Source organism: Dromiciops gliroides, chromosome 1 (assembly GCF_019393635.1).
Source record: "Dromiciops gliroides isolate mDroGli1 chromosome 1, mDroGli1.pri, whole genome shotgun sequence".
NCBI lineage: Eukaryota > Metazoa > Chordata > Mammalia > Microbiotheria > Microbiotheriidae > Dromiciops > Dromiciops gliroides.
In genome coordinates, this window is record NC_057861.1 from 243,665,564 (window position 1) to 243,679,040 (window position 13,477).

Here is a 13,477-nt window from a genome sequence, read left to right on the forward strand (position 1 = left end):
ATGGTTGTTGACTGTTCTTAAAGAGGATCAAAATGACATCACGATGTTAGAGTCAAGTTACAGTATGTCTGACTATGGCTTATCAGCCCAACACAAGCTCAAGATACTCTCCCACAGGTCAGGCACAAATAATTCGTGTGAACATTTGGGTTGGATTCTCTAAATTTGCACATCTCATATTTCTTTTGAGCTATTTCAATTCTGTTTTGCTTGTAGAGCACAGCACCTTCTCTGATGAGAACACGCCATGCTGGGCCGTCTTGTGGCAGTGCCTCCCATGTCATGCAATCAATTCCAAAGTTCTTAAAAGACACTTAGAGACAGAAACAATCTTCTACCTTTAGGTAATTTAGAAGAATTCAGGAAAGGTCTGTCATACTTGGGTGAAAGGGGAGTGCAGTGCAGCATGGAGAGTGTCTGGGCATCTCAGCAGGAGGCTCTTCGCTTATAACATAGATCAGCAGCTGAAGCCCCTATGTCCTGGCCCAGTAGGCTGGTGGCACAGCGGGCCAGTTGTGAGACTGCCCCAGCCCGGGCTGAGAGAGTAAATTTCCAGCTAGAGAATCACCCACAGGACATGTGCAACTAGGCCAAGCCATTCCGGGACAGAGAGTAAGACCAGAGCAGTGAGGAATATGTGAACCCCAAGGCCTCAGAGCAGCAAGCCAGTGATCAGGCTCCTAGCCCCCAGCACAAGAAGCTTGCAACAGGGATTCTTTTGCCCCAGGAGCAGAGCTCAACTTTAAAAGTCACAAAATAGACTAAAGTATGAGTAAAAATACAGAAAAGAACTCTTACCATAGAGAGCTTCTATTGAGACAGGGAAGACCAAAACACAAATTCAGATGAGGACAACACTGAGAAAGGACCTCAATGTCTGGTACCATACCCTTCCTAAAATAATTCAAATAGAAGTGATTTAGTTTCCTTGCATGTCCTACTACACTTCATTCACCACACAGATTCCAAAATGGTTTTCCTAAAAGCATAGATCACTCCCCTGCTCAATAAATGCCAGTGTCTCTCTACCTCTAGGATCCATACAAGCATCTCTGTTTGACTTTTAAAGCTCTTCATTATTCTGTTTCCAAACTCTTGTGCATCATATTATACTCCCCTTTTTATATACTCTTTGGTCCAGTCAAAATGGCCATCTTGTCATTCCTCACACAAAGCATTCAATCTCCCATCTCAGTGCTTTTGTACATGCAACATTGCAAATACATATGTACATTCAGGGCCTGGAATGCCCTCCCTTCAAACATGTGGGTTTTTTGAATCCCTTGTTTCCTTTGAAGCTATGTCTTATATAAGACCTTTCCTGACTCCCCCAGCTGCTAGTCCCTCCTTAATAAATTATCCTTTACTTATTCTTTATTTACTTGGTATATAACTTTATGTGTGCCTCTATAGAGAGCAAGCACCATATGCCAAGTGCCTGGGGGAAGCTAGGTGGCATAGAGGATAGACCACTGGGCTTGGAATCAGGAAGACTCATCTTCATAATTTCAAATCCAGTCTCAGATCCTTATTAGTTGTGTGACCCTGGACAAGTCATTTAATCCAATTAGCTTTAATTTCCTCATCTGTAAAATGAGCTGGAGAAGGAAATGGCAAATCACTGTAGTTGCCAAGAAAACCCTCAAATGGGGTCACAGAGAGTCACCCAATTGAAACAACTTAACAACAATCCCCAGTGCCTAGCACATTGTAAACAATAAATGCTTGTTGATTAACTGATCAATAACCAATAATTTCAGGATATGCATTTAACCAAATTTCTAACACATTGGTAACATTCTCTAGTTGCAATGAGTGATTTACTGATGATAGGATGCTAGGTTCTTTTAAAGAATATGGTTTAGATCATTTAAAAATTAATATATTTGATTCCACATCATGTACATCAATTTATTAAAGTTTAATGTTGTATGGTGATATTTTTTAAACCCTATATGAACATTCAAAATGAATGAAGATATTAAGCAGCAAAATGCCAGAGAGGAAGTAGATAAGTAGATATATCTGGTGAGGAAGACCAAAATCGATGACCGTTTTAAAGTAGCTGTGGTATTAAATCTGCATTTATCAAGACCATAGGGCAAAATCTCAAATTAATGAAGCCTAACATTTTCTGGATTTGTCAGAAGATAACCTTCTATGGGAAGCTATTTCCAGGGCATTTAATCATTTGCTTCATATTCTTCTGGCTGGTAGCCCTTGGATATTCTTGCTGAATTTATGAAAAGGCATCTGGCTTTCAGAGTTAGGGTAAAATAGCCTAGACTTAAATATTTTCACAACACAGTGGCAAGCAAAGGGGACTGTGTGTTTGTGTTTGTGTGTGTGTGCACATACTTCTAGGACAAAACCAGTACTCTGTCCATTAGGAGTTGTAGGCGAGTATTTATGAAATTTTGTAAAGTTAATTTTAGGGGAACATATAATTGTTATCTATGGGCCAGGACCCTTTTAGGACTCAGGATTCTTATAGATCTGGTTGATCAGAGAGGCCTGACTCTCTTCTAGTGGTCAGGTTCTGTTTCTGGCTCTGCCTCTACCCTGGAGTAAAACTCCAAGAAAATCTCCACAAGAAAGTTTATGTATGATGGCCTACATATAGTTATCTCATACATGGATAATTGCATTCCTTACCTCAAAGGTACTCAGCATATATAGGTATTAACTATTGAACAGATTTTATTTCTTCCAGTTTGGAAAATGTATAAGATACAAAGTATTCCTAAATAAGCATAAATTCAGAAAGAATAAAATACTTAAAAAGCCCCTTACCTTCATAATTCCCCCTTGCCTGATGTCTCCCCAAACTCTAATAAAGACAATATGGGAGTGCTGAACAGACATTTTGCGTTCCCCTTAGACATACCTTGTCTAAGCAGCTCACAGCAATTATCATGGAGGGTTAGCAAGATCTCTTGGTATCTTTTGGCATGACTTTAGTCTTCCAGCTGAGGATTCCTTTTATCCACTGAGAAACATGTGGTCAAAAAATATCTCCTGAAAGCAAGCTCATAGACTGAGGTACCATCCCAGTCCCACAGTTGGAGATATCCATTCTTAGGATCATTCATTTCAGATCTATGCTCAGAAAGAGAAACAGAAAGGCAAAGACAGCCAAGAACTGGAGGTCTAGAAACACTAGATAGACTTAGGCTGGTCTGGGCAAGCACAAACCATTTACCTAAATGCTTCTTCTAGGAGAAAACACTTTCAGCTTGGGATGGGGGAGAATAGAGGAGGGGTGTTAGAACAAAAGATCTTCATCCCACTATTAAAAATAACTTAAAACAACTTCAATGTTTGATTAAAAATCATATCTTTCCATTTATTAAACTTTAATGTTGTGCCTACAAATCCAATGGGAAAAGAGTTAAAAGATTGGGCTGTTTCACAGTTTACTCTGTGTGTGTGTGTGTGTGTGTGTGTGTGTGTGTGTGTGTGTGCACGCAGGGTCATCTGTCAACATTTTCTAGCCCTGGGCTTCCATCAACTAATCACCAAGTGGTAGCCCCAGGCAATGAAGACAAATCAGAAAATTTCCCTGTGTCCTCTCAGCAAGGGACTAACTAGGGAATATGTCTTAATCCATGTAAGAAGTTTCCTTTAACAAAATCCTATGCTTTGTAATTTCATCAAATTAATTGTGATACTCATAACATTTGAGTACAGTTTATCCTGAGCAACCTCCATTAGATATGTACATACAACACACACATATATGTTTAAATATATGTAATATTTATTACACAAAGGAGACAATCTTTTTGATGGTAGCTGTGGATAAAAGGTAGAGCAAGAGGTAAGGAAGCAATTATTATACTAATTTGAACAAATAAAAGTGAAAAAAATACCTCATCAAATCAAATGTACACATGAGTGAATAAAGAGAGCATGTGTCCTATAATCTCATGGGTTCTTATAGATGTTTGGACTGAAACACTGGCAATAACGGTTACAAAATAACAGACTAAATTGGAAACCAATGATGGGGAAATTAAAATGCCTCCCTAAAGAAAGAGAAAGAGAAAAATGGACATTTGTCAACTGTTAAGTTTCATTTCCATTTCCAGTGGAATCAGTTATAAAAAGAAAAACCTTCAAGTACCCTGGGTTAAGTGGCAGTGGCAATGTCCCCAAACACAAGTAAGCCACACTATATTGGCAATGTACCAGGGGGCCATTTTGTAAGCTGGGATGGCAATCTTCTATTTTACTGGGTTGAAGGAAATGAGTTACTGCTTCAGTGCACTAAACAGGCCCCTTGTGGCATGGAAGTGTAACTGCACCTTTCAAGAGTGCCATACAACTGGAGAGTAGTTTAGGTTTTGGGGCAATTTGGCTTATTAAGTCAAGAGAAAATGGCATCAGTGTTCAAAAGATCAAATCACAGAGTAAATGCATATAAGGAATGCAGTAAATACATCCAAATATGCCAAATTATTCACTAATGGAATCTTAAATAGTAATTTTAAATTGCATTAGATATGAAATGGTCCAAGGGCCTTCCAGAAACATGTTTATATGACAGACTTTTCAGGAAGCCACATAGTTGTGTGCTGTCTTACAAAAGGGGAAACAAGTTCATTTGCCAGATTTTCCTCTTAGGCTTTAGAAAGATAATTATGCTTGAATCACTCCCTAGGATTTCTGGCATTTGAATATGGAGGCACTGAATCTAAATGTCCATGAAAGAACATGAGACCAGGGGACAGAAGAAGGCTTTTTTCAGCCTACAGTTGGAATCACACCAGTACTGAACCTCATGGGCAAGACAACATGAAAGGTGTTAAGATTAGGGAAGGGGGAAACCTTTGAATTTATACTCATTATTCTCCATTCCTAATGTATAATGAAAACAAAATGCTACTTAACATACAGTCCTAAGCAACTACATTTACAAACAGTAAAACAATGATCCAGAAAAATTTAAATAGCTACATGTATAAAATGTTACCGTTAGGATTGACACATTTATCCTCTTCTAAAATATAATGCATATATTATAAATAATATTGAATATTTTCAGAAGATATTTAGCAGGGGGAAATGATAGTTTTAATATACTCATTGACTGACCTACTGACAACATAAACACTAAGAAAAGTATTAAACATATTCTAAGAATCAACATTCTTCAGTATGATACTTTTCCTTTTGTACTAACATATATTGTGTTTGTCACACTGGACCAATGACATTATCTGTTTTGTATTTGTGTGGAAGAGGTGATATAATGTGGAAGTGGATTGATGCTCCTCAAACAAGCTGATTCTATGACTGAAAATGGTAGATAGAGATAGAAGAGAAGTTCAGGCTCCTTCAGGCCAATGAGCTGAAAAAAAAAAAACACAAACCTGAGACCCAGGCAGGTTGTGACCTTGTCCAAAGTCATGAGGCAGAGACAGGCCTAGAACTTGTTCTAGTACCTCTTTCTCCAAATCCAATGATCTTGTCACTGAACCATATTTCTAAAATGTTTAATTGAATGCAAAAGGTGATTATTTTTTAAATTAAAAGAATTGTAATTGAATTCAACTAGTTTATTTCAAATTGGTTTCTATGGGTAGAGTCTTTAATAGTTTCAGCAACCCACATCCTATCAGAGGGGAAAAAAAAAAACAAAAACAAATTGAAAGAAACCTTAGAGATTCAGTTAAGCAAAGTCACCTCAAGGGCACTTAAGAATGAAACCAGTAGGACAACAAAGAGAAATGGTAAAGACCTGTAAGGACTTTAAAAATAAATGCCTTTCACCATCAAGGATGTTGGAACTGACACATTTAGGCTCTAACATCACAGTCTTGGACTTGTTTCTTGAGGAAGTAGAAATGGCATTGAAAGAAATAAAAGTGGGAAAAGTAATTCAACAAATCCAAGTATAATCAGAGGAGGTCTCTGTTAGAGGAAAAACAATTCTAAAGATGGTAAGGAATTGATTCTCTTAAGAGAGGAAAAGAAACCAAGGGCATGAAAATAATTTCAGATTTTCATTCCCCCTGAAGCAACTTAACTAATATCAACAATCACTGACCAATATGCCTTCTTTTTCATTTATATAAGGTTGTGTGAGTGAACAATTTACACATGAATGAAGGACATCTCTGATGAAGATTTAGTGAAGATTAGAATTTTGTCATTGACATTCTACAGTAAACCACACCTTTCTGACTAAAAGGTGTAGAAAAAACAAAGTCCCGATGCACTTGACCATTGCAAAGAACGTAATTTAATTCAATAGAGCAAAAAACCAGGAAACTCCCAAAAAACGTCTCCCAAATATGAGTCAAAATCATATGTGATTCTTTCAAAGATGCAAAACAGGAAAAAAAAGCCTGCTTCACAATTCTCTGATGATTATAAGTGAAGCATAAAACAGGTCAATATGCACTTTCCAAAGTTCTTTATTACTGCCATGGAGGGGGTCCAGAATAGAGCCCAAGTGGAAAAAGCAATCCCTAATTTCCTTTGAAATGAAATCCTTTAGATGCTCCTTTTAGCAGATGGCATTGCACTAACTGAACCAAGCTGTAGAACACTGTAGAGATGTCTAAGTGAGGTCTGTAATCATTCAAAAAATTTCTGTTAACTCTGCACCCAGAAAAAAAAAGTAGATGAAGGATACCTGTTCTCCAAGATGATAATATTTATTCGGATGAACAGCACATTGAATTTATCCAAACTTGGGCAAGCACTGCAAATGGAAAATGAACTGACTCTAGAATGAAACATGGCAGGGAGAGGGGTAGAGATTGCTTTTGGGAGACTGTACAAGCTTCTCCTTGAGGCAAAAACTCACCTTTAAAAATTTTTTTTAAATACCAGTATTCTTCCAGGGATGATATATGGCTAGGGAAAAAAGGATTGGAGCTGAATGGCATGCTAAAAACAATGGAGTGGCAGACAGTGGGTGTGAGAATGTCACAATACAGCAAATATGAGGAATTATGCAGACGTGGTAATAAAGGACTTCACTGGAGAAATGTATAATTAGAAATATTCTGGGCTGGTCATGTAGCAAGTGTTACCCAAACTGGGTATTGTCTGTGTTACACAAGAGGGAGAGATAACCACTGGGCAGCTCAGATATTCCAGTGTTATCTACACAATGTCAAGAAAATGTGTATGAGAAACTGGATTACGACAGGTGCTAAATATAGGCAAGGAAAGGTTACAATCTGCATTGGGATAGGGAGTGAAGACTAAGGACATCGCCTATCCATATAAATATTAAGACCCGGACTTTTTAGGCCAACTATCTGTTAGTAATTATTCTAGGAGTCATCCTTTAGTGAGTCTATTATGTTCATCATTTTACTGAAGTAAGCTTTCTATCCACATATATGTATTAACTGGGAATTTTGTTTGCCTCAATAAGGGAATACACTTTCCTTTCATATTAGGCAATGAGATATTTTCTAACTACACTTCCCTCTGAATTTCAAATTTTGGAAAAGTATAGGAGAAATATCTACTTGAGAAAAAAGTTATCAAGATAAAATGTGTATTTCCAAATTTATTCAACCCTAATTGACAACCCAGATTTACAGATTCTTTATTATTCTTGACAATGGGAAACCAAGAGAATATTTTATAATCATGAATAGTTTTCAGTCTTTCTCTAACTATCCCAGCATTAATTTCGCAACTACTAAAATCTTAGCCAAGTTGGCCAACCAGAAAAATAGGTGGATTTTACTTTTTTCCTCCTAACAACTTTGGGTTTAGAAATACTGATTAAACAGTCCAAATGCACTTTGGATTTTGGGATATTTGGTTTTCAAAATAATTGATTAATTAATTAATAGTTGATTAATGTAGAGAAACTTTTAAGAACTTACTTTTCTTCAATTTTTTTAAAAAGGTCTTTAGATTACGATGTCTTTTGACAATTCTTGTTATCTAAAGCTTGTCCATTAGTCTGCATCTGTTAAAATGAGATGAGGTATATAAGCCACTTTGCAAACTTTATAGGGCCATATAAATGTCAGTTATTATCATCAGTTGTTGGGAGCAGGCTTTCTATTTTTCTTTTTGAATTGGCTTTATTCCCTCCGGGATTAATAATTTTATATCAGACATATGGAACAGTTCTACAAAGGCATAGAGTAGATAGAAATCACCCAATATATGAAAGCCATCATGTACACACATTGGAATCCATGGAGAATTCTACTTCCTTTTTGGTGTCACTGTATGCTTGTCTTTTATACTGTGTAGGTGAATTTCCAATTGTTGCAGCCCTGATATATGCTATAGAATTTAAGTAACGTAGTTGCTTTCTACTAAGCAAATACAGGTGCTCCACTGTAAATACTGTCCCTGAATGGAAGATAAAAGCATTTAGTGACTGCTTGATGGCCAACAGCTTGGCAGTGATTTTTAAAAACCTTTACCATGGTTATTGAGACATTTTGCCATTTTTTCTAAATTTCTTTGTGGCTGCTTAGAAATCTGAAATTATGATGGAGTTCATGATGTCCTTTCATAAATGAGGGCAGTGACTTAGGAAGGAAACATAATATGATGAATACAACAGGGCTTCATGCAAGTACAGCTTTATAAAACATTAGGAATGCTCTAGGTCAGTATATTTCCAAACATCTCTGATTTAATCAGTGGGAGCATATACTCTGTCAATAGGAGAGAAGAACTTCTTGTAACAGTTGGTTTCACAAGTTGTAACTGTCAAAAAAATTCATCACCTAGTAGCCAACCATGTAGAAATGATGTGTTTAGTCTTACGTTGCTTTTTGATGACAGATACAATTGGTTGTTGAGTCCATACTGAAAATGTTTCCCCACTGGACAGGATCTTATAGGGTTGAAAACTGAGGATCCGGATCATCTCCGTGTAATGATGAGTCATCAATATGGAACTTTACAGAAGGCTAAGTATCATATGATCCAGAAACATAAACATTCAGTTGTGGATATTACTCAATACTCAGATTTTTGCAATCACATAGAATGCAAATTAAGAACTTGAAACAATTATATATAAACTAGATTTAGTATGCATATCTACACATCTCAAAATAGTTAAAAAACAGTTCAGAAATAAATCTTCAAAATATGGATGGTTTATCTATACTATATCAATTAGATTCCATTCAGTAAATGCTTACACAGAATCTCCTGTGTGCTAAGCAGTTTCCTAGACATTTGGAGAGATATAATGATAAATAAGATGATCCTTGCCCTCACAGAGCTTACAGTCTAATTAGTTAGTTCAGATCTGACACATACAGGGAAAAAAAACAACACTTTTTTCAACTGATAATGACAGCAGCAGATAAAAGTAATAAATCAAGTGTCATTTAAAGTCTAAGAAAGGAATGTCTGGTCAGATCAGAAAAGGAGTGAGTATTCTACTGTAGTTCCACAAGCAAGGGTAGTAAAGAGGGAAAACTAAAATATGAATATAATAAAGGGGATAAGTAGCTCCATGCCAGTACATCTATGAAAGATCTGATATGGGTAATCATGTTGGAGAAAATGAGCATTAGGAAGTACGAGTTCATGCAAAAACAAGCATGTTCTTTCTCTTCTAAGAAACCTTCCCTAATCAATCAACATCCTAGGCCTGCTTCTTTATTCTGCATTATGTTATCAATTTGTGCAAGAAATCTGTATTTATGTGGCACAACCCATCATTATATTGTTTGTGTTCTCTATTTGTTTGATTTATCTAAGTACTATCTCTCCAACTAGACAGAAGATAGGGATTCTTTTCTATGTCTTTTCTGCTTCACCATTTCTCAGCAATGTGCTGTGCAAAATATACACTGAATAAAGGCTCACTAAATGAATAGATTAATAAAATAATAAATGGAACTTTAATTACAAAATTTAGTTCAGTTTCATCACAAGAATTCCCAAAGATACTGCAGAAAAAATTAAAAATAAGTATTAACTATAAAGTAAATAGAAACCTCATCAGTTTCAAGGCCTAATATGTGGTCCATCTACTGAACATTTATCATAATAAAAAGCTAGAATTTCGCATAAACTAAATATTAGAAAAACTAGGAGTTCTATTAAATTGCTTAACAACATTCTTTTGTGATTTGTAATGATGTACCTTAAGGAAGCATTTCAAATCACAAAGATACCCAGTTAAATTATCATCTAGTATAAAATTGAAATTACTTATGTTTATCATGATGACAAAAGCAGTGGCAAATTCAGTAAAAAAAAAAGATCAGTAAGACTGGTCTTTTGACTTATATAGACAAAATAATTGGCCAATCGAAATTTTCAGAATTAACCCTGTTCTTGTCATTACCTCTAGTTGCCAGAACTTGTTTGTCCTGGCTGTTAACGTCTTCACTACTGTTCTGATGCTATATGGACAGTCTTAAGATCTCATTAGTATCAATAATGTAAATAACTTGGATATACTTAAATGCAAGAGTCTTTAAAAAACATTAAACTAAAGTTGACTGTTCTTAAGCCTTTCTGGCACAGAATGTTACTGAGTGACTTTTCTTCCATACCGATAATACAATTCAAAGCTGTTTCTCTTAAGTCTGTATGTGGTCACAAGAAGGGTTTGTTTCCAATTTTTCATAGTACAAAAATGAGTAAATACTTTATCATTATTATTATTATTATTCTTTGAAATTTCAGAATTAGATATTTTTTGGGGGTGGCATTCAGTTATTCAAGTGGAAAAGAAAAAAATCAAACCAGTCACCAGATCCAAAATTAGCATTTTATTCAGAACGCTGGGGTCAGAGGTGTATCATTTATATTCTGGTACACAATACAGAGGCAAAGCTGTTGTCAGAAGTCTCTCCAGTTTAAAAGCTTTTTTTTTTTAAACACACACTTAGTAGTGCCACCAGTGTCAGGCCACCCCTTTCTTTTTTTGGTACAAATTATGTAAAACATTTGTGCTAAGAACTTTTCTCCCTCCCCAAACAAAAAAAAATTAAAATTAAAATAAAAAATAAAATTAAAATTAAAAAATTAAAAATTGAGTATTCTAACTACAGCTCAACAATTGAATCAAATGTCACTTGTTTTAAACCTGTTTTGTAAATATTTTATCCATAACAAAAGATATAAACATGCAAAAACCTGAATCCATAGTCCAAATAATACATACACATGTTTTGAAGTTTTGCACTTCTCCATAGACTATGCCAATAAAACATTATGTACACATACGATTTTTACAGTGAAGTGGAAAAAAAATACAAGAAATAAAAAAAGTGTACATGGATTAAGACCAAAATGTGTCTAACATTCTAGCTTAGGAAAAAATTCAATTCTGCTACAAATTGGTGATATGAAAACTCCCTTTATTTGCAACCAGCTGCGTAAGTTTTAGAATTTTAGTGAAAAAAAAAATCTAAAGTCTAAAACTAGAAGTAATGTACATTTCTCAAGCTCATGGTCTCCTCCCCCAAGGTAATAAAATCATTCCATGAGGTTTTTCTTTTTCTTTTTTTTTTTTTAATTTTGTATTTTAATAAAAGCAAATGCAATGTAACAAAAGCATGTTGAAGCATATCATGGTTTAACTTACTGCTTCCACCCCAACATATTTTGTCTCTTTTACTTATCATTTCAGAAATCAGTACCATTAAAGCCTTAAACATAAAACTAATTCCGATCTGAAAAAGGTACAAAAAGGCACATAAAATCCCAGTGCTTCTGTACTGTAAAATTCAAGTGTAACTGAGCTCAATATTTTTTTCCAAACAGTATTGGATCACTGATATTCCCACTGAGCCCCAATGGGTTTGCAGCCTATGCCAAAGCCTTCAGCAAGCACTTGTGCTAGTAGACTACAAGGTTAAAGCCTAGCTTCTGTATGCTTTTTAATTTTTTTTTTTATTTTGGGGAATATCAGTTGAAATGTTTGTACTTGTCCAAAAACCAAGTTCGTTCTGTAGTTCAGTCATCACCGCCACCATACATATCGGCAAGTTTCTTGAAGCGTGGGCCCCAGTCATTTAGATAATCATAGTCCTGCTCACCACCACTACTTGAGGAATTAAGGGAGCTCAAAGATCCGGCAGTGGAGCCACTGCCTTCATAGTCAAAGACTAGCAGGGAGTCATATGGTGGAGCTGTGGGGTCATTGTCAGCAGCTTTGAGTCCCTGCAATTCAGGAGGAAGAGAGAGAGGGAGGATGGGTGGGGAGAAAGAAAGGGGAGAAACAGAGAGAAAGAAGAAAGAAAAATATGAGGTTATACATCTCCAAAATGCTTTAATATTAAGACATTATCATCAATATCATAATCATATCCCTTTGACATAAATATAAAATTGATGTTGTCTTTTGTGGGGACCAAATTTTATTTGGGGAGTGCTAGCTAAGCGGCTCGCCCCAATATTGGGGCAAGGAAGGAGACCGGCAGCCTCCCTCAAAACAGAACAAGATTAATTTTAACAAGAACGAACTTAAAAAAAAACCACAAACAGGATCAGTAGGATCAAGGGAAAGGAAATAAAATGGGGAAAGGTAAATTATAATACCTGAAAAAATACCACCGCCCAGGAATCAGCTGAAAATACGCAGCAGAATGCTTGTCCCTTTCCAGCTTCCACCTAGAATGCCCAATTCTCCTCCCTCAAACCTAGAAACACCCCACACAGCCCCAGCCAATGGGATGGCCGCTCTGACAGTCACATGACTGCCCTCACTAGGCTTCCAATCATTATAATTTTGCCAGGCCCATGTAGGCCTCAGCGAGTGGTGATGACATGAGGTGCCAGAGCCCTGGCAATGGCTATAACCAGTGGGTGGGGCACCGTGCGGTTTGCAGAGCCCCAGGCCAGTGCGTGCCGAGGCATAAAAACTTCCAAATAACACTTTTGACACTATCAATTTTTAAAAGACAATTGGTATCATCAAAAAACAATATCAACTTTCAAGACATCATCAATCACATTTGATTCCTTTTGTGAGATCTATATTTTCTATGTGCCAGGCGAAAAAGACCACCTTTTTCAAAATAATCACTTCATGCTGATGCCAAAAATTGGGGTCTTTTGGGGTCTTTGTAATTTTCTTCAAAATATGGAGAGCAAATAATTTTTATTTCCTCCTCCTGGTTCAATTCATCCAAAAAAAAAAAAATCTAAAATATCGACCTCAATTAGAGAAGACAGGGTTTAGGCAGTGGTAGAAAGTAAGAAGGGAAGCTGAGTAACAGACTAGACTGCAATGGCAAAACAAACTAACAAAAAACATTTTTATAAAGTATTGCAGGAAAGAAAACAATAGTATGATGGGGCATTTGTTTTAAATATGCATTTAAATACTAATTAGAGCAGCATTCCTGCCCAAAATATTTGTTCATAAAATCTTTTTTTTTTCTTAATTTCTAATTAGGACAAAAGAAAACTGTGAAATGGATCCCTTAAAAAGTGCATTGACTGAAACTGTGTCACTATAATAGAGCTCACTTTAGTCTCCCTCCCTTCTACTTGATCCAGAGCA

General features: G+C 36.1%; 1 protein-coding gene across 1 annotated transcript in view; it reads right to left on the minus strand.

The window, feature by feature from the left end:
* Positions 1-10,721: 10,721 nt before the first annotated feature.
* Positions 10,722-13,477, minus strand: part of CDH2 (cadherin 2) — a 264,972-nt gene continuing 262,216 nt past the window's right edge. The window contains 1 exon segment of the mRNA XM_043993604.1: positions 10,722-12,132. Within this exon segment, the coding sequence (XP_043849539.1) occupies positions 11,926-12,132 (207 nt within the window). The 3' untranslated portion in view covers positions 10,722-11,925.